At 37.1% G+C, this 22,126-nt stretch overlaps 1 protein-coding gene across 1 annotated transcript in view; it reads right to left on the reverse strand.

Annotated features, from left to right (window-relative positions):
- Positions 1 to 2,610: 2,610 nt before the first annotated feature.
- Positions 2,611 to 22,126, reverse strand: part of SMCHD1 (structural maintenance of chromosomes flexible hinge domain containing 1) — a gene marked incomplete at its 5' end in the record, with an annotated part of 127,709 nt that continues 108,193 nt past the window's right edge. Inside the window, 4 exons of the mRNA XM_082667117.1 lie at positions 2,611 to 3,639; positions 10,857 to 10,959; positions 11,252 to 11,410; positions 19,976 to 20,147. Of these exons, the coding sequence (XP_082523243.1) occupies positions 3,615 to 3,639; positions 10,857 to 10,959; positions 11,252 to 11,410; positions 19,976 to 20,147 (459 nt within the window). The 3' untranslated portion in view covers positions 2,611 to 3,614. The remainder of the gene's footprint in view (positions 3,640 to 10,856; positions 10,960 to 11,251; positions 11,411 to 19,975; positions 20,148 to 22,126) is intronic.

Genomic DNA, 22,126 nt, shown 5'->3' on the forward strand with positions numbered 1-22,126 from the left:
CACCCTTACAAAATAGGTACAATTATCCTCATTTTAAAGATGAGAAAAACTGAGATACAGACAGGTTAAATAATTTGTCCTAGTCATAAAGCGGGTAAGTGTTAAAGCCTAGATTAGCATAGGCAGAGCTTACACAATGCTTCTTTAGCTCGGGGATCCAACATGTATGAAAAGAATATATGTAAATGTTTTACTCGGCATATAGAAGCTATTATCTCCTTCCATAGTTCAGATACGCTGGTTTGCAAAAAGCACATATATGTATTTGCTAAATTAATGAATTTATGAATGTTCCAATAAAAACCATTCTGTATTTATTTATTTTTATTTTTTATTTTTTTGCGGTACACGGGCCTCTCACTGCTGTGGCCTCTCCCATCGCGGAGCACAGGCTCCGGACGTGCAGGCTCAGCGGCCATGGCTCACGAGTCCAGCCACTCCGCAGCACGTGGGATCCTCCCGGACTGGAGCACGAACCCGTGTCCCCTGCATCGGCAGGCGGACTCTCAACCACTGCGCCACCAGGGAAGCCCTCATTCTGTATTTCAAACAACTAAGGCCAACTACTTTATAATTTTACATTTTGAAACATCCCAATAATCATATTTATAAATCTTATGAAACTGGCACTCCATTCTAACAATAGGATAATCTATATTCTATTATAAAAACATCAGGCAATCAGCACATGAACATTTAACACAAATGTAGCCAAAGCTCAATATATTATTACTTTTAAACACATATGATTGGTTTTTTAAAATGATTTTTGACTTTTCATTAACATTTGATACAGGGATCACTGTTGAACTGTCAGCAGTCCTTTTTTTCTTTTTCTTTTTTTTTTGGCCACACCCCACAGCTTGCAGAATCTCAGTTCCCCGACCAGGGATTGAACCCAGGCCACAGCTGTGAAAGCCCAGAATCCTAACCACTAGGCCACTCCCAGCAATTCTTCGTACAAGAGATTCACTCTGCAAAACTACTAAAGAGAAGTATGCAATATGCTTAACAAATCAAGACATAATTCTAGTCTATGAAAACACGGAAGTAAACTTTTTCACTGAACTTGGTAGTCATTTATCAATATATCACAGAACTAGTGAAATCAGAAGAAATACAAAGTAAAAGATTTCTCTTTTAAATACCATCCTATAATTACTAGCCCAACATAACGAATGGTCTTGTATAAAGCATAAAAGTGAATTCCAGGGCTTCCCTGGTGGCACAGTGGTTGAGAGTCCGCCTGCCGATGCAGGGCACACAGGTTCGTGCCCTGGTCTGGGAAGATCCCACGTGCCGCGGAGCGGCTGGGCCCGTGAGCCATGGCCGCGGAGCCTGTGCTCGCAACGGGAGAGGCCACGGCAGTGAGAGGCCGGCGTACCGCAAAAAAAAAAAAAAAAAAAAAAAATCCAATTATGTTTAATTATACCTAATAAAAAATTCAAATCTTCACCAGTGGACTAATAAATAGGTCAAGGTACGTAAGTTTTTATTTCCACTAAAATGAAAACATAGAAAAATGAAATGCTATGTTCCATTTCCACCAAGAATTTAACAAGAGCTTAAGAATAACTGAGGAGAAACACAAGTGAAAAAGATGTAAACAAATTCTATTAGTAAGATTTAAATATGGTACTACACAAAGATATATTTTCTAGTCCATGTTATTTGTTTTATTGGAGTGTGGTCTAAAGAATCAGAATACTAGGAATTTATATTATCAGACATTATTTTACTTTGAAATTAGGCTTCCTAACATTAAAAAAATATATCTAATGTCTCTTTATTGCTTGTCACTTGGGATAGTGATTCTTTAACACTAATTTGATCTCTCTCCAAAATACTTAAATAGTATCTTCAGATACTCAAGTTATTGATGAATTCATAAATGAAATAACTGCTTGCATAAGGTGAGATGTGGAGAAACTTTACCTTATATTTAAAGATAATTAATATTTTAAGGCCAAGTGTCCTACCATGAATTTTAATGCTGCTAACCTATCCCTAAACATATACCTGCTAAAAAGAAGCAACCTCTTTTTGAAGTCAAAGGAGGTACTATGTGTTCAAAAAAAAATGAGAAAAATGAAATTAACATGTATAAAAGTAAATTTATAAATATAATTACATAACCATGAAGAGATGATACCATGAAAATGTTTAGCAGGTATCACTGAAAAGACATTATGACAGTAGAAAAATGATAGAAATTAAAATTTGTTTTACTAAAAAGTATTATGTGAAAGTTACATACTAAAAATATTAATCCTACCCATTTCATAATGACTGTAAGTAACCAAGTCATAACCTCAAGAAGTTAAAAATCTCAGAAGGTGAAACTTACCTTTCTGGCACTAATATTTAACAGTTAATAAGTAGTAGTTTTACTTACAAGGAATCCAATCTTTCTTTTAGTTAATTCTTATTACTGCCATTTTGTTTCTTCAACAAAACAGTTAAATGACTTCCAATTATAAAGAGAGGTTAAATATCATATTTTACCAAGGTAACTTTTATGGAGCTTTAAATTTTGAAAAAGGAAAACACACCTATTCAACAGGGAAGAAACAATCTTCTTTATTAACCTCACTGTATAGTCAGAAAGGATTAAAAAACACACACATTTCCTGGGCCACAAAACTGTACCAAAAGTATTTCCTTATAAAATAACTTCACAATCCAATAGTCCTGGACTGACACAAAGACATATATTGACATACATTAGCATGAATTAAGACACAATTCAAATGTTTTTGCAGCAACTTTCTAGTAGACCCTTATTCCCTTAATGAGGGAATTCCTTTAATTCCCTAATTCCCTTATTCCTACAATTTCTTTAATCCCTTAAAAATAGTAATAAAAAATTACAAAATAACGTAAACATAGAATTAAGGCTGAGACTATATAATCTAGTATTAATAAAGTCAAACAATACTTATAAAATTGCTGCTGCTGCATATTATATATATATACACATATATATACAGGATAAGTCTTTAGAAATTTAAAATGCTACTGCTGTCACAAGTCCACCCATCACTTTAATGTTTTTCCATATATCTTAACATCTGAATTCCCAGATACATGTGCTTGTCTACGTTTATTCTGAATTCTTAAAAGTTTCCTTGCATATTTACAATTAAATACCTAACCTCTAGAATTTTCCTTAAACGCAACAGACATAACAGTTATGTTAAATAAATTCACACAAAAGTAATAAAAAGGTTTGCTTTCAAGAAATAGTTGTAGCATATTCATGATAAACATACTGAAAAATAGTACATACACTTTTCTTCAGGGTTAATAAATGCTATGTGTCAGTTTTGCAGTCACTACCATAGCTGCATATCTCTGACACACCTGCAAGATAATGACAACCAAAGGGCATGATGACTGGAAGAATTCCAGTAAACCCATATTGTTCGGTGAGATTCACAAAACTGAATGGTTGTTTCCAGCGCCATCTGGCTAGACATGGAAATACATGTCTAGATACTTGTTATCATCCCCAGAAGTATTCGTCTGTAAGTCACCCTCTTGGTCTTCTGAAACAGAGCTGCAGAAGGCAGGGCATTCTTAGTGAGACCAATGGCCCCCTCTTCTGTCACCTCTCACACATCTGTTTTGGTTATAATCCTGATCAAAATGGAAAAAAAAAACACAGTAAATTTTATGTACCAAAGTTTTCCTTTCCTGTAACTCCCTCATCAGACCTGGATGGTTAAATATCCAGTGGAATTATGTTCTACTAATTATAATAATTCTTGGTATAAACAGACAATTAAATCCTTGTATATAACCACTTCTTTCACATGTATGCAGCAAACAAACAAAAGCTTAACATAAAAACAGTAATTAATATATACAGAGGAAGGGATAAGTAATTTTTAGCACAGTTCTCTGGAATGGTGTATCCCAGACCCAAATTCTGCAGATTTTTGCCTATTTTCCCCTTTCCTAAAATGAAATGACCACTTTAAAAATTAACAAGAATTACAATGCTCATTAGAGAAAAGTCACAAAGACAAGCAAAAGGAAAAACACTTAAAAATACCCACAATTCCATTCACGTAGAGATGAACAGAATGAACATTTTAGTATATATTTATGCAGATATTTCCTTATTCAGATATACTTTTTATTTATTTAATTTATTTATTGCGGTACGTGGGCCTCTCACTGTTCTGGCCTCTCCCATTGCGGAGCACAGGCTCCGGACGCGCAGGCTCAGCGGCCATGGCTCACGGGCCCAGCCGCTCCGCGGCATGTGGGATCTTCCCGGACCGGGGCACGAACCCGTGTCCCCTGCAACGACAGGCGGACTCTCAACCACTGCGCCACCAGGGAAGCCCTATATTTCTTAATAATAGTTCCCTGAACTGCCATCTCCAAATAGAAGACAAACAATTTTGATAAAAAGCTATTTTGTAATCTTTATTAGTAGAAAATCAGGGCTTCCCTGGTGGCACAGTGGTTGAGTGTCCACCTGCCGATGCAGGGGACACGGGTTCGTGCCCCGGTCCGGGAAGATCCCACATGCCGCGGAGCGGCTGGGCCCGTGAGCCATGGCCGCTGAGCCTGCGCGTCCAGAGTCTGTGCTCCGCAACGTGAGAGGCCTGTGTACCGCAAAAAAACAAAACAAAAATACCCCAAAACTGAAGCCTCTACTGAAGAAAATGAGTCTATTGCATAGTATATATTGCTAAGTATATTTTGTTGATTCTAAAATCCACATTTTTCCACATTTAACATCTCCGAAATCTACCTTATAATGTCATGAGTTAATTTGCAGTGTTTTAATGTTTCATGAAAAATGGTGTTTCTAATAATTACTGACATCCTACAGTTGATGAAATATGGTATATAATCCCTATAAAAGCTAACAATATATAAATAGGTAATAGCCACATACTAATATAAATAATAACATAAACACACACACATTTTGCTATTATTTCCTACTACTGAATTTGTTTCCAATTGTATGGATGAAATATATCACTATTTCAGTACTGTTAAAGATACTTTAATTTCAAGTGCTGTAACATTTTTGATATGGTGTGATTTATGGAGAACAGGCAGAGACTGGGGCAGAGGCTGGGGATGAGGAAATTACTAATTAAACAGTGGCTTAAATTTTAAACTGAAATTTAAAGTGATTTTAAATTTCCCAAAGGTAAGCAGGATGCAAAAGGGAAGCCATAGGCTAGAATACACCAAATTTGCAACCTAAATCTTCTCACCTGCCACCACAAAGCTAGACATTTGTTTTCTGTGTGCCAAAAGCTGTACTGACAATATGGTCTCTCTTGCTCTATGAAAACATTTACACTCCTCCTCCTTTTCTTGATATTCTACAGTTTTGCTATGAATTATCTTGGTATATCTTTTGTCAGTCATTGTGCTGGGCGTTCAACGGACCCTTTCATCCCTGGGAATTCTCTTCCACATGATTTTCTTCTCCATTTTCTTCTTTCTAGGATTCCTGATAGTCTCAGTTGGTTCTCTACATCTCCTCTCCTTTCTCTTCACATATTTTCCCTATTTTTCTGTGAAGTTTCCTTTACTTTAGTCCTTTGAATTTTTTTTTCCCCCTCCTTGCCTGGCTTCCCCCACACTTAGTTCTTTGAATTTTTCAATTTCAGCAACAGTATCTGTAATCTTGTCCTGGCTGTTTTTTTCTCCTAATACCCCCTTAGTTTCATGAATATAACTCCTTCGGCAATCTAATCAAGAATTATGTACAGTTTTAAAAGAGTTCGGTTGAATCATCTTCCAGGGGTGGTTTTGCTATTTATCTTGGATCTCCCCTCACGTGTTGTTGACTCCCCTCATATGTGTGATGTCTCTTGGTTGTACGATTACATTTAAGAAAGAGGACTGTGCTGCTGGCCTGGATTTCTTCTGCTGTTATAAAAATAGAACTGTTTTCCCATTATGGCTCCTCTCTGAGTGGGAATTTTATGGGATAGTGGGAGCAGGGGCGTGGACAAACAGGCTTTGCTTTAAGAGCGTGGCTGGAGAGCCAACTAGTAGGTTGCTAGTCCCTAGATGCTGGCAATAGACAAGCCTCTAGGGTGCCACCAAGTACACCAGAAGCCAATATACCAACATTTAACTAACTAATTACCATCATTATCTAACTTCCTGGTGGGAGCTTTAATACCTGGAACAAGGGAACAAAGCTCTCAAAGTTTGGGGTTGAAAATTTGGCATGTTCTAGGCTAGGTTTCCTCTCCTTTTCCATTCTGCTCTCATCCTTCCTGTTTTGGGCTGGACTTCTCTGACTGAGTCTAGGGTTCCACCAGGCATTGTGTCCCTCTGTCTCTCGACCACTCCCAGTACCTTCTCCTTTAGTATATTCCAGCCTTGTTTCTATCCTGTAATTCCCAGAAAACCTCAATCAAATGTGAAGGCAGAAGGAAGACCGTTTCAGACATGCAAGGGCTCCAGTTTCTTTCTACACACTTTTCATAAGGAAGTTATGAGAGAAAGAAAGACAAGGAGGGCTTCCCTGGTGGCGCAGTGGTTGAGAGTCCACCTGCCGATGCAGGGGACACGGGTTCGTGCCCCGGTCCCGGAAGGTTCCACATGCCGCAGAGCGGCTGGGCCCGTGAGCCATGGCCGCTGAGACTGCGTGTCCGGAGCCTGTGCTCCGCAACGGGAGAGGCCATAACAGTGAGAGGCCCGCGAACCGCAAAAAAACAAAAACAAAAACAAACAAACAAAAAAGAAAGACAAGGAATCCAAGAAACAATGGATTCAACTCAAGAGAGCTGCCAAGGAGGACCCAGAAGGCCTACATGGTTACTAGTTACTAAAGCAGGTGGAAGAATACATGATCAAGTTACATACTGAAGGAAAAAAGAAAATTAGAAACTCCACAGAAGTTAACAACATCCAAGAAACAGTCTAAATAAGAACTGGATTAAAATTTAACATGATTTTAAGAACTGATACAATATAGAAGATTTATTTGACTTTCATGCTTGGAACACTGACTCACGGCCTAAATAAGTGTCATGACGTTAGAACCTTACAAAGAGGGAAATGTAATCCTAGCACACACTTTGCCTACACTATATATTTACATAGCCATAATAATATATGTTGTTTATCACCTTCTACCTTTGAAAAAAGCATGGAGGACTGGGTTGATGGTTACAGGAGAGAATATAACTAAATAGTCACGAGAAAGGGTAAGTTCTAAAATAATTCAGAACAATTTAGTCCAAAAGTCATGAGGTGGGCCAGGCAAGACAGACCTCCACACCAAGGTGTTAGGTGGGCTGTGCTGTCTGAAAGCTGATAAAACAAGACAAACATAATGTATACAAAAAATGGAGGCAACAACAGAATAACCACAACAGTTAAAACAAAGGTTGCCTCTGGGAAATGGGACGGGGTAAGGATACACAGGAGCAAGATTTCATCATCATAAGCTCTTTCAATACCTGTGCTGTCCAATCTGGTAGCCACTAGCCTCGTGTGGCTCCAGAGCACTGGCAATGTAGCTAGTCCTAATAGAGATTTGCTGTCTTCTGAATTTTGAAGACTTTGTATGAAAAAAAGAATTTAAAATATCTCATTAATAATTTACTATTTGCAGTATGTTGCAATGATAGTATTTTGTACACTGTGTTCAATAAAATATACTATTAAAATTAATCTCGCTGTTTCTTTTAAAATGGCTCCTAGAAAATTTTAAATTACATGTGTGGTTCACATTTTACAGTACAACACTAAATCTATACACCAATTCATTTACATACATGTATTACTTTAATGAAGATGATACTATTACTAACAACTTAAATATAAACTAAAAGAAACTTTAGCCCATACCACCTCTGAACTGCTACAAAATCTTAATAAATAAGATCCAAATTAATGACATCATTTGTAGTTCTGTAGAACTGTAAGGTCCTAGGCTAATTCAGTGCTGAGGCTGCAGGGTAGCCTCAAGAATATGTACTTTAAAACTGCTTGACAGGAATTTCCTCACTTGGTCTTTTAAAAAACTGGAAAAATGTTTCCCATCTTCCATAAAACACTTCTTTTGTTTTTTTTTTTTTTTTTTGAGGTATGCGGGCCTCTCACTGCTGTGGCCTCTCCCGTTGCGGAGCACAGGCTCCAGACGCGCAGGCTCAGCGGCCATGGCTCACGGGCCTAGTCGCTCCGCGGCATGTGGGATCTTCCCGGACCGGGGCATGAGCCTGTGTCCCCTGCATCGGCAGGCGGACTCTCAACCACTGTGCCACCAGGGAAGCCCCATAAAACACTTCTTGAAAAATTATGGCAAACCTACAGAAAAGCAGAAGAAATAATATAACATTTTGCCCACTCTTATTTTGATATGCAGTCGCTTTTTCATCCTGTAGTGTTTTAGAGTATATCCCAGACATCATGTTATTCAACTGGTAAATACCTCAATACACATTTCTAACTGTATATTTATCTTATTATAAACTCTATGATGCTGTTATACACAAAATTCACAATTCCTTAATATATCTAATATCCAGGTGATTTAAAAATTTCTCCAAATTTTTTCAAAATTGCATTTTAAAGATTCAAATCCATATCCAAACAAGGTCTACAATTTGCATTTGATTATTATACCTTTCAGGTACTTTTATTCTATAACAAACAGTTCATCCTTCTCCCTATGCTTCTTTTATGTCATTAATTTATTCACAAAACCAGTCATTTGTCCTGTACAATGTTATATTCTTGACATTCTAGATTTGGCGTACTGCTTCCTGGTGGCATCATTTAACTTGTTCCTAAATTTCCCTTATTTCCTGTACACTTGGAGTTAAACTGAAGGCACTTCTCAAATTCGTGAGAGATTTAAGCTTTGATACCTTAAGGTATCTATTGTATGCAATGAATTAACCTCCTTCCTGGGCATCTAGAATGTTAGATGAACTATCCTGGGGAAAAGTCACCCAGTTTTCTGCAGTGCTTATTTCCTGCACAGAACCCCAGCTGAGAAAGGCTGACTGGAAGCTTCATTAGATTCAGGTTATTTCTCTACTGAATCACATAATAGCAAATATCCTGCTTTTTAATCAGTGGGTTCAGGAATGTCCATCTGATCTTTCCATTATTAGCATTACTATTATTTTTTTTCAGGCAAGGCTTTATTGGGGCCCCTCCTACAGCAGGGGGGCCATTATTATTAACTTTCCCCCTCAACTTTTTACCTAATAATTTGGGTATCCATTGATTATTATTTCCTAAATCCATTATTTTATTAGGAGTGGCCAAAATGTGATGTTTTAATTTTATCATGCTTCTTATACTTTATTCTTATATAAAGAACTTTATAAAGAAGACCTTCTATAAAAAACTTTCTCCAATTATTTGGTTACCCTGAAAGTTCACATAAGAAAGAATGAACATGTCTTTTCTATATGAATATATCAATGAGTTGGTGTCATTATCTCACAATTTTTTTGCAAGATATTATTTTGGGGAGGGGCATACTATGGCTTCAGTCTACCTCTCCAACCACGTCTTGGGACTTTCTCCCTCTTACCCACTATATTTTAGACTCACAAGCATCTTCTCAGTTCCTCAAATATGCCAGGCTTGTTATTTTCTCAGAGCTTTCATACCTATTCTCCCTCTGACTGAAACCAATCCCTACATGGCTGGCTTCTCATCCTTCAGTTCTCTGTTAAAATGCATCTTTCCCAACAACCAACATAGTTTTCCCATTATTCTACATCACTTCATCCTTTGTTCTTTTTTTTTTTAATTTATTTTTGGCTGTGTTGGGGTCTTTGTTGCTGTGCGTGGGCTTTCTCTCATTGCGATGAGCAGGGGCTACTCTTCATTGCGATGTGCGGGCTTCTCACTGAGGCTGCTTCTCTTGTTGCGGAGCACAGGCTCTAGACATGTGGGCTTCAGTAGTTGTGGCATGCAGGCTCAGTAGCTGTGGCGCACAGGCCTAGCTGCTCCGCTGCATGTGGGATCTTCCCGGACCAGGGCTTGAACCCGTATCCCCTGCACTGGCAGGAGGATTCTTAACCACTGCGCCACCAGGGAAGTCCCCTATCCTTTGTTCTTTTGTAAAACTTAACATTATTCTATATTTTTACATATAGAAAAAGGTTTACTTTTTTGAATTGTCCTTCTTCTGCACAGGATTGCAGACCTCCCAAGGGGGCAAGAACCATATCACTTTTATTTACCCAGCAAGATACAGCACAAAATAATCAAATGGTTACTGAATAAATGTAGAATATGTAGATGGATAGGGCATAGAATACCAATTCTAAATACCACGGTCTCAAAGGAACTCCTCAAAGGTCAATACGAGAAACTTATTCAGGCAGAGTCTATATTTGAACCTTTTGAAATAAGGTATAATAAATCCCAGTACTATGGTATCTTTCTGTGGGATGGCCTTACTAGCATCTATACTGAAACAGACAATTTTCTTCACTGAGTTAGGATGCAGATGGCTTTGTTGGCTTCTTGGTGAGCTATGTAAGTGGTATCTGATTTTCCAAACCACATATCATAAGCAACTTCTATATGAGTAATGTACAAATGATTCTGCATATTCTATACTTAAGTTGCTGATCCTATGAAGCAGAATACAGTGTATTAGAAAGTTTCCAAATAATTTGCAAAAATCATTTAGAAAACTGGAGCATCCTAGGAGAAAATAATGATTACATCTTATCTTCATTACCCATCATCATTCAGTTCACTTAAAAAGAAACAAAATTAATTCTGGTTCAAGGTGGGTAAAATACCCTCATGCTATATTTAAAGTATAAAGAGCCAAAACCTTGACAAAGTAAGCAATCATAACTTTCGGGTCACAGTAGACTCACCTATTTTGTCTTGTAACTTCTCTTCTCATTCTCTTAGGAGGAACTGGACAGTCTGTCATTGGATGACGCAGTGAGTCATTACACTTACGTGTGGGAGTCATACCTGTAAAGACAGAAAATTTAGAAAATAAACCTTTAAAAGACTGGAATTATTATAAGCAATACAAGTGAATGTCTTAATTTATAGAAGAGTAATTAATAAATAATACTGAGAATGCTTCTTACTACTCTTGCTGACCGAACAGCTTACAAACATTTGTCAGTTCACTTGGAGGTCAAGAGTGTCTGTAATTTAAATTCTGGATCATTCGCATACTTTCTTCTTGTAGCTGAACTCTCTCTAATCATGAACACTATCTTCATGCAGAGAAAGATGTTAAAAAAAAATACAATACCTAGTTTTTGCTCTATCAGTTTGAGATTCTTCTCTTGTTCATCAAGTTCCTGTTTTTTCTTCTTCATATCCGGAGTGTGAAGGTATTCCAACTGCCCGTTAAGGTCCTTGTTCACACTGCCCAACCTGCACACAGCAGTGCGGTACTGCTGAAGAAGATCTGCAAAGAAACCAAAGACATTCGATTAAAAGTACTGATATCATATCAAAGCAGTGTTTTAGGAAAGAAGAATCAGCAACACTGAGTGTTGTTATAGTAACGTGGGAACTACTTTTAACGTTCGGTGTAAACAAATACAATAAAAAAGCACAGTTTAGAGCCCAGCACAAGACTGGTGCTTGTTAAATATTAATTTTTTTCAGCTGCTTGACTTTAATAAATTTCTATGTCAGGAAAGAGTTTTCTATATAAAAGCACTCTGAATTAAATCACTCTCTCAGTCAGTGTTTACATCCTGTTTGATACTCAGTATTCAATCTAACTCCACAGAAATTTGTGAGAAGGGGAAGAATGCACTAAATATAGCATTATTAGAAAATCCCTGCTTCCCAGTACTGATGAACCTAGTGGCAGGGCAGGAATAAAGATGCAGACGTAGAGAACGTACTTGAGGGCACGGGGGGCGGGGGGGGGAAGGGGAAGCTGGGACGAAGTGAGAGAGTAGCTGACATATATACACTACCAAATGTAAAATGGATGGCTAGCAGGAAGCTGCTACATAGCACAAGGAGATAAACTTGATGCTTGGGCTTCCCTGGTGGCACAGTGGTTGGGAGTCCGCCTGCCAATGCAGGGGACACTGGTTCGGGCCCTGGTCCGGGAGGATTCCACATGCTGTGGAGCAGCGAAGCCCGTGCACCACAACTACTGAAGCCCGTGTGCCTACAGCCCATGAGCCACAGCTGGAGAGAGCCCGTGCACAGCAACAGGGACACAATGCAGCCAAAAATAAATAAATAAATTTTAAAAAAAACAAAAAAAACAAAAAAACCTTGATGCTTTGTGACTATCTAGAGGGATGGGATAGGGAGGGTGGGAGGGAGGCTCAAGAGGGAGGGTATATGGGGATATATGTATACATATAGCTGATTCACTTTGTTGTATAGCAAAAACTAACATTGTAACAACACTGTAAAGCATTTATATTCCAATAAAGATGTGAAAGAAAAAAAAAGAAAATCACTGCTTCCAACAGACATGATCATTACCTTAAACACAGCTTTCAAAAACACTCTTGGATACTTAATTTTCAGAAAGCTTAACTTGCATTACTTTTTTAAAAACATATTACATTGGTCAAGTTTGAGACTATTTATTGCCTGTTTGTATAATTTATTAGACACCAAAAATTAAATACATTGACTATACTTTAGTCCAGGGGTCAGCAAACTATGTAGTCCATGGGCCAAAAATGGTTTATACAGTTTTAAATGATTACATTCTAAATGGTTATATAAATATGTTCATAACACCCTCAATTTTGCCTCCTGGATCACAGAGCCTAAAATATTTACTATCTGACCCTTTGAGACTCTAGTCACACAAAGATTATCAATATTCATGGGAATGGGCATAAAAACACCCAATTGCTTAATAAATATATACAGTGGGTTTACATATAAAACTGTGGAAGAAATTATTTGAGTCAGGGTACACGAGATACGAAATATTCTATACTTTAAGGGTCAATAACAGTATTTTTAAAAAACTATCAAGCATTCTGGGAACGAGTGAACAAACACACACCTGTGAACACTTATGAGAATATTCATATATTTAAATATGAATTCCATATGTGTAACTAAGTGATGACAAGGTCCTTATGTTTCTTAATTCTTTATGATTTATTGGGAACTCAAAGGTAACTAAAAATGTCTGGTTTTCTGGTTTGATAGTATTTCTAATTTCATGTTAAAGTTATGTTTTCTATATGCATAAAACTATATTTATTTTGTATGTGAATGAGTTACAAAATTATGTTCAGATCCATATGTTAGGGATGCTGCCTAATTCAGAAGACGATACACAAAAATTTCAAGTTGCTAACGGTTGAAATCCTACTTCTTAACATAATAAGTTAGTTATGAGGTTCTTTTACCTTTTAAATACTCAAGAAAAAGTATGTTCAAAAGCTTTAACAGAACATTAAGTCAACTTGTTATTTATAAACTGAAAGATGGATTATTAAATACTTCCCATTAAATAGAGCACTAATATTAAGTTCATATTTTATGTATAAGGTAGACAGAAGCAACTTAATTTAATATGCCTTAGCAATTCCCAATTTTTTGTACATGAAATGTAATTTCTATTTACCATAGTGTCTATAAAAGTCTTTTCTAAGTCATTTAATAACATTTTGCCAAAGAGAAAAGCTAAAAATTCATATTTAATTCTGTTTATAAATGATTTTAGAGCTCTAACATTATATGTTGTCTGAAAATTTTAATTATCTAGGAAAAAAACTAATGATGCTTTACTGTGAAAACAGCAAAATACTTTAAAATAAAAAATTAGGGTCTTCCCTGGTGGTCCAGTGGGTAAGAATCCACGCTCCCAATATAGGGGGCCGGGGTGCAATCCCTGGTCAGGGAACTAGATCCCACATGCATGCCGCAACTACGAGTTCGCATGCCGCAACAAAGACCCTGTGTGCTGCAACTAAAACACGGCACAGCCTAAATAAATACATAAATATTAAAAAAAAAAGTGTAGCTTAAAATTAAAATTAAAAATAAAATTAAATTAAAAATTAGTTCATGTAAAGGGACAAAAGCTCAAATTACAGTGTGTTTATTTCTCTATGCTACATATTAAGAAAGATATATAGATTATTTCAATGTATTCAGGGGTAGACTCTCTGGGAACAAATCAGAGAAGTTCTTGTAAATTTTGTTACTTAATTTTTAGGTGACACATTGTTCACTGAGGCAGATCTGGAAAAATATATAGAAGAGGATAATGGAGAAGTAAATTATCTCAATTATGTAATTCAGGAAAAAAACATTTTTCTTTCTACTCTTTTGTGTCACTGTGCAAATGAATACATACACTGTCCTGAACTTGGCAAAGTTATTTTTTTTTTTTTAAACATCTTTATTGGAGTATAATTGCCTTACATATCTAACATTTTTGAGGTTGAAATTCCTCATCTGTAAAATGAGGGGAACAGCAGTAAATGAAATAATTCAAGTGACAACCTTAACAATGTATGTGGGACATAATAAGCCCTCAAATAGTAACTATTATTATTCTCTTGAAAATCGCTTATTCATGTTATCCACTCATTTTTCTATTAGTCTTTGTCTTTTTTCTTGATTTTTTTTTTTTTTTTTTTTTTGCGGTACGCGGGCCTCTCACTGCTGTGGCCTCTCCCACTGCGGAGCACAGGCTCCGGACGCACAGGCTCAGCGGCCATGGCTCACGGGCCCAGCTGCTCTGCGGCATGTGGGATCTTCCCGGACCGGGGCACGAACCCGTGTCCCCTGCATCAGCAGGCGGACTCCCAACCACTGCGCCACCAGGGAAGCCCTTTTTTCTTGATTTTTAAAGGTTGCTTTTAATAATAAGACTATAACACCTTTGTCTACTATATATGCAATTTTCCCCAGTTTGTCATTTGCCCTTCCATTTTCTTCAAGGTACTTTAAAATTTTTATGTAAACTTAAAATAAATTAACTATAAAATGTTTTCTCACATGTGCCAGTACTTGTCTGTCAAAAAGCCCTTCTCTCCAAGGTGGGTGTTTCTATTTTAGATAGGCTGATCAGGGAAGTCCCTGAAGGTGTGACATTAAAGTATAGAACTGGAAGGAAAAGAATCAAGCCATGAACGTATCTGGGGCAAAACCATTGGAGATAAGGGAACATTAAAATAAAGTGTTCCTTTCAAGATTAAACTTTCTAATTTCTATTCAACTGTGCTAAGAACTTCCTGAAAACAGCTGAAGAATGGTGGTACTATAAGTTTTCTTTGCCTGTGCCATTTTGGGAAATAGGTTTATTAGTTTCATAAGATGCCCTGAGTGATCTCCATTTTTATCTATACTCTGCAACAAATTATATTTGAAATTCACTTATGAAAAACCTATAGGATGGAGTTAACTTTTTGAACACTTCTTCAGGCAATGGTCTGTATAAGTTTTCTTCCTTATTTAAATCAATTTTGTTCACTTGCAATTTTCTAGAATTTAGTCCACTTTATTTGGACATGCTAAATGTATTTATAATATTATGAAAACCTAAGAAATCTCTATTTCTGAATGCATCCTTTGAGCCATTACTCCTATTGTATTTATTTTTGCCCAAAGACTGTCTTTACAAATTGTATATTCAATACAAGGGTTTTCTTTTTTTGCAATCCATTTGGTTGTACTTGTTTCTTGAGATGTATTTTTTCCCTCCTCTCATTTGAGTTGAATGGTTAATTTGTTTTTCTCATTTAATAATAAAAGCGTTAAGCCTGTAGGTTTACATTTGATCTCAGCTGTCTTCATGCCTGTTATGTATAATGTGTAATATTCTCATTCTTTTTAATATTTAAACTTTTTTTGACAAAATAGTTGTTTCTAAATATCCACTATTTGAGCTTACTTTGGGAGGAAAGGAATAAGTTATTTTTTAGTTCTGTTACTATCCTAAGTAAATTTTGCTTTTCGTAATTTGTAGTCTCATTGTAGCTGAGTAGCAATTTGATCAACGAATTTATGGCCATTTTTTGTGACATATTACCTTCTTACCTAAGAAGGTACTGGTATTACAACTTATTAGGTAGAAAATTCCTTGTTTTTTGACTAACGACCTGTCATGGATTAATGGTTTCTCATAACAATATTTCTGTCTCTGTATAATCAACAGTTTTAAGAAATTTGATTATGTAATTTATTGCATCAAGTTAATTAACTTTTGGTCCTCTAGTATGGAATATATCTGTTATCAAAATGAATCTATCTTTGTCCTTTTAGTGCCACTGCCTTGAAGTTAACTTTGACACTAATACTGTTACTTGTGATTTTGTCTATTCAATGTTTACATTTCTTCTTTGTTAATTCTTTAATTTTACACTGTATTGGTGTAGAAGGGAGTTTCTTATAAAAGATATAAAGCAGTGTCATGGAGAGAATAGCCTTCAGGTACAGCTGGCTCTGGGTTTGAGTTCTGTTCTATGGCTTACTGACCATGTGGCTTCTCATGTCATTTAAATTTCCACACTTCTCTCTTTACTCACTTTATTTAACTTTACTTCCTGGCACATGTTAAGCACTCGATAAATGGCAGCTATTTTTAATATATCCTAGCACTAGATTTTAAAAATCTGAATGTCTTTAAATGAAAGAACTTCATGTATTCACATGTTATTCAAGGTCTTATTTCTAATCATCTTATTTTACAACATGTAAATACTCATTTTTTCTTCTGTTTTATGCTCTAAATTTATTTGCTCTTATTTCATTATCTCATATCAAATACTATAATGCAAAACACGGTCTATGCAAAATTAGAAGACACTCTGCTTTTAATTGTGCTAGTAAGCAGGCAATTTTTGTGGTGGTAGTCTAGTTCAAAATTGCTTTTTCTCTGCAAACAATCCCATGATACACAAGGAAGAGTTTCCTCAAAGCTCTGTTCTATCTGATCCTTACTATGGCTGGCTGATTTTAGAGGGAACTTCTATCTCCTAGGAGGTGCGGGCTCTGAGTCATGTTAAGAGATGCCCTTCTAGGTGAAGATGCAAGGAGCTCACGCTGCTGAATGTCCCAGAGCCATCCTTGTTTTTGTCTTGGCTGTTTCCAATCTCCTTTGAATGTGTGATTTCCTCCACTTTCTTTCCAATACATTCCTGTTTCACTTAAAAGTGGTCAGGCCTGGGCTTCCCTGGTGGCGCAGTGGTTGACAGTCCGCCTGCTGATGCAGGGGACGCGGGTTCGTGTCCCGGTCCGGGAAGATCCCACATGCCGCGGAGCGGCTGGGCCCGTGAGCCATGGCCGCTGAGCCTGCGCGTCCGGAGCCTGTGCTCCGCAACGGGAGAGGCCACAACAGTGAGAAGTGGTCAGGCCTGGTTGCTATCGCTTAAAATCAAAGGTACCTTATACATATCCAGTAATTTTAAATTGTCTCATTTGATTTTTCAAACCGTTTGTCTAATATTTGAGTGCTTATTGTTGAATCATTAGTCTGTATGTGGAGTGTATCTTTGAAGATATTTATCAAGAAGAAAAAGTAACTGTTATATTTTTTAAGTCCTTGCATTATCTGTTAACTTTACATGTTTGACAAACCAATAGGGCACAGAAGTCTTTAATTATAATCTTTTCATCCCAAAGATCTATGGATAAGGCCTTACTGTTATACTGACAGTCAGATGCCCAGGTAAACTGGAAATTCTGTCAAAAATACCTGCGCATTTTTAAAGTTCCACAGGTAATTCCTTTTAGTTTGGGATCCACTGCCATAAACTGTAGTGCTGGAGTGATAAGGGTTGAGGGTTTTTTATGCTGATTCACTGCCTCTGACTAAATTGTTTTCTCTTATTTCTTATAAGTTTGTTTAGATGTTCACTTATTTTCTATAGAGAAGATTTTTTCATGCATTCACTGTCATCATTAACAGAAGTATGAAATTCTGTATTGTTTATAACTTAAACTTTCTGTATATTATGATGTTTTGACATCTTAAAAAGCCTTTCTGGCTGGCGAGAGATTGCCTCGCCTGGGACGAGCCAATTCTTAGAGATAGCTAAGCGTCTAGCATGCCTTTGATACACAAACTAACCAATCCAGAGCCAAGCTTCCTCTATCTGGCACCTGCACCCCAAGGAGTAACATTCCTCTGCCTTAATCATCTCAGAGCCAGGTACCAGGCAACTAGCTAGAAACCACGCCTAGAGCCCAAAGACCACTGAAATTATTCAAGCAGGTCAACCCTAAACTGTTGACCTTGTCATCCCTTTGCTGCAGAGACCCCAGTAAAGGCTGTGGCTGAAGTACTCTCCTTGCTCCTGTCTTCTGCCTCCTGACCACGCTGGTGTTCTTCCATATGGCCCCTGTGTGGCAGGCTGTGCCTCCTGTCCCTAGGACCTGTGAGTATAATAAACTTTGTTTTCCTGAGCCTCTCTTGTGTCTCCTCTTGCAGCTGCACCTGACTATCTCATAAAAGGAAATATGAGATATCCTACCATCTTTCTCAATTACTATTTTAAACATTGCTGGGGGCTGAAGTAATAACGCCAAACTGGATACTACCCAAATTCCTCAACAGCAGAATAATAAAGAAATAAATTGTGGTATACGTACACAGTGGGATACTAACCTGCAATTAAAATGAACTACAACTACATACACAGTGTTGAACAAAGCCAGACACACAAAAAAGCATGGATTGCATAATTCCATCTACATAAAGTACAAAAATGGGAAAAACTAATCTATGCTCTTTTAAGTCAAGAAAGTTGTTATCCTTTGGAGAGGGGGTCGGGCTGTGACTCGAAGAGCCCTGAGAAGCCTTCTGTGGGGCTGATAATATTCTATTTCTTAATACAGAAGCAGTGTTCATTTTGTGAAAAGCCTGTATATTTATGAAATGTGCACTTTTCTCTATGTATATTACACTTAAAAAAATTAACAACAAAATGTGGTGTATACAACACACAATAGAATATTATTCAGTCTTAAAAAGAAATTCTGACACATACTACAACACTGAAGCGCCTGGAGGACATTATGCTAAGTGACGTAAGCCAGTCACAGAAGGGCTAAGACTGATTCCACATACTTGAGGTGCCTACAGGAGTCAATGCACAGAGACAGACCTGGGCAGTTGCCAGGGGTGGGAAAAGATTTCTGAAGATTGGCAGCAGAAGAGTATGAATGTACTTAACACTAGTGAACTGTACATGTAAAAATAATTAAGATGATAAACTTTGTTGTATGTATTTTATTACAATTTACTATATATTTTTAAAGTTAACAAACTACTTTTTGCTGGAAAAGTAGATATCCAAGCATATTAGAACTATATAAAATTAAGAGCAAACAGGCTCTTAGATGATGGCCTGCAGGGGAACGTCCTGTGAAGTATAAGCACTTCAAAGCACAGACGTACAGATAATTATATCGGCCAACTAGAAACAAGGGGACACAGCCTGCAGAAGGGAAAATGGGGAAGGGAGGTCACATGTCACACACACTAAAAAAGATATATCTAGATAGTTACCAACTTTGAAATAAAAAGAAGTATTATGATTTGATGACATACTAGTTTCCTCAACAAGGAAATCTTTTATTTCAAGGTAAGAATGAAAATATGGGGCTTCCCTGGTGGCGCAGTGGTTGAGAGTCCGCCTGCCGATGCAGGGGACACGGGTTCGTGCCCCAGTCCGGGAAGATCCCACATGCTGCGGAGCGGCTGGGCCCGTGAGCCATGGCCGCTGAGCCTGCGCGTCCAGAGCCTGTGCTGCTCCGCCTCAGGAGAGGCCACAACAGTGAGAGGCCCGCGTACCAAAAAAAAAAAAAAAAAAAAAAAAAAGAATGAAAATATGAAGGAAAACCTACTTCCTATATACGTATTTCAAAACTACTTGGTGTAAGAAAGCTGGAAGTTTACTGGACAAAAACATCTTATTCATATCTGTTACTGGTTACGATTTGATGTTAGAGTCTTGATAAACAAGGTCCAAATAAAGGGTTAAAATCAAATGAGAAATTATTAAGTACTTATTTAACCTACCTATTTGTTCCCCTAAGATCAGGCACTGTTTTGGTACTGGAGCTCCAAAGACCATTCCCCGAAGTTTATCCATTGGAGGAGCTTTATTCTGAAGGCCCCCAAACTTTCCATTACTTCGAATGCGATCTCCATCTCTGGTCAGCAGTGTAGGACAGTATGTAATTTTAACAACCTATTGTAAGTAAATGGATATTAATTAGCGAGTCTATAAAACTTATTTCAACTGCTCTAAGAAAACAGAAATCACTTAAGGGTTCTGAGATAAGAAATGACATGATCATGGTAGTATTTTCACAAAATTAATTACCTAGTGATGTGTAAGATGACTAGGGGAAAAAACCAGAGGCAGGGAGATGATTTAGACTACCTCTCAAGTGTTAGCCTAAACTAGAATAGTGACAACACAAATGGCAAAAAGTGAAATTGATGACCTGATTGATGGCTTGACTGATATGAGGAAGGAAGAGAGAGGGCCAAGCCAGAGACCTGTGTGCTTCTGAAACCCAAGGCAGTACCCAGCCTGTAGCACTAGCTCAGTTTCCTTCTGTTTGAAGTTTTCCAGATGACCAAAGGCTAGCAAAAAGGATATTATATTAGACTGAAGAGAATGCAAACTCAAAAGCAAAGGGACAAATCTTCAGAGGACAATACTATGAGTTCAGTTGTAGGAGGAAAAAGAGCTAGTGTGTTGAGAATTGGGGGAACTAGAATTATATAGTAAAACCTAAGTCGTGGAAAGGGAAGTAGAAAGTGTTAGTCAAGAACTAAATTCTTCAGAGAAGTCAGAGAATAAAAGAAAAACACTAGATTTAGTATTTTATGATCTTCAAGAATATTCTTTCAAATAAAGGTCTAGGATATACAAAAATAAAACGTTCAACTTCACTGGTAACCAGAAGTGGAACTGAAATAACTTTAAGTGGAATTCAAATGAGATATTTTCACTACTCAAAAATGTTAAAATACACACACACACACACACACCACAGAATGTTGGAGAAAGGGTCTTCTTGTACTAATCTGCTCTGGGACAGCCCTTCTCAAAGCAAATGTGACAAGTGTTTAAAACCTTAACAGTTAGGGACTTCCCTGGTGGCAGAGTGCTTAAGAATCCGCCTGCCAATGCAGGGGACACAGGTTCGAGCCCTGGCCTGGGAAGATCCCACATGCCTCGGAGCAACTAAGTCCGTGCGCCACAACTACTGAGCCTGCACTCTAGAGCCTGAGAGACACAACTACTGAAGCCTGCGCGTCTAGAGTCTGTGCTCCCCAGCAAAGAGAGGCCACGTCAATGAGAAGCTCATGCACCACAACAAAGAGTAGCCCCCGTTCGCCACAACTAAAGAAAGCCCACGCACAGCAATGAAGACCCAACGCGGCCAAAAATAAATAAAATAAATATATTAAAAAAAAAAAAGCTTAACATTTTGCATGACCCAGCAATTCCACTTCTAAGAATATTCTGAAAAAAATCATCACAGATGTGAACAATGTGCACTGAAACATTGTTTTAATAATGAAAAATATGAAACTTGCACATTTCAATAAGTTACATAAATAAATTATGGCACACTCACATAATGAAACAATGCATACATTAAAAAAATGACTAAAGAATAATTTAATAACATGTAAAAACACCTAATCCAAACTAATACTGTGGATTAAGTAGTTTCTGAATTATAAAAGAGTAAATAAAATATAATTTTTAAAAACGAAAAGCAATAGGACAGGTAATAAAAAATCATGACTAGTATTTATTCTTTTAATATAATTCCAAGGTAATTTACAGGTATTTTGCCGTCAAACTGGGTACTTTCTATAAAATTTAAATGCAACAGAATGTGTATCTCAAGAAAATCTGTGGTGAATTCTTTGGTGAAATGAATCTTTTAGTAAAACAAACCACCACACCTTACTTTCTTAGTTCTGGTTTGGATTTGTATGTTTCCTAAAAGTGAACATTAAAAATACAGACTGAATTAATGTACTATTACCATATTGTTGTTAAATTATATAATATATAGTAAATTAAATTATTCTTATTAAATTATCAAATTTCAGGCAATGTTTTTACAGATTTAGTACCATCTTAAATAACAAATACACTCAAATTTCTTGTCTATTTTCTTGTTAACACACTCACTGACA

This window comes from Grampus griseus (assembly GCF_964374135.1).
Source record: "Grampus griseus genome assembly, chromosome: 12".
Lineage (NCBI taxonomy): Eukaryota > Metazoa > Chordata > Mammalia > Artiodactyla > Delphinidae > Grampus > Grampus griseus.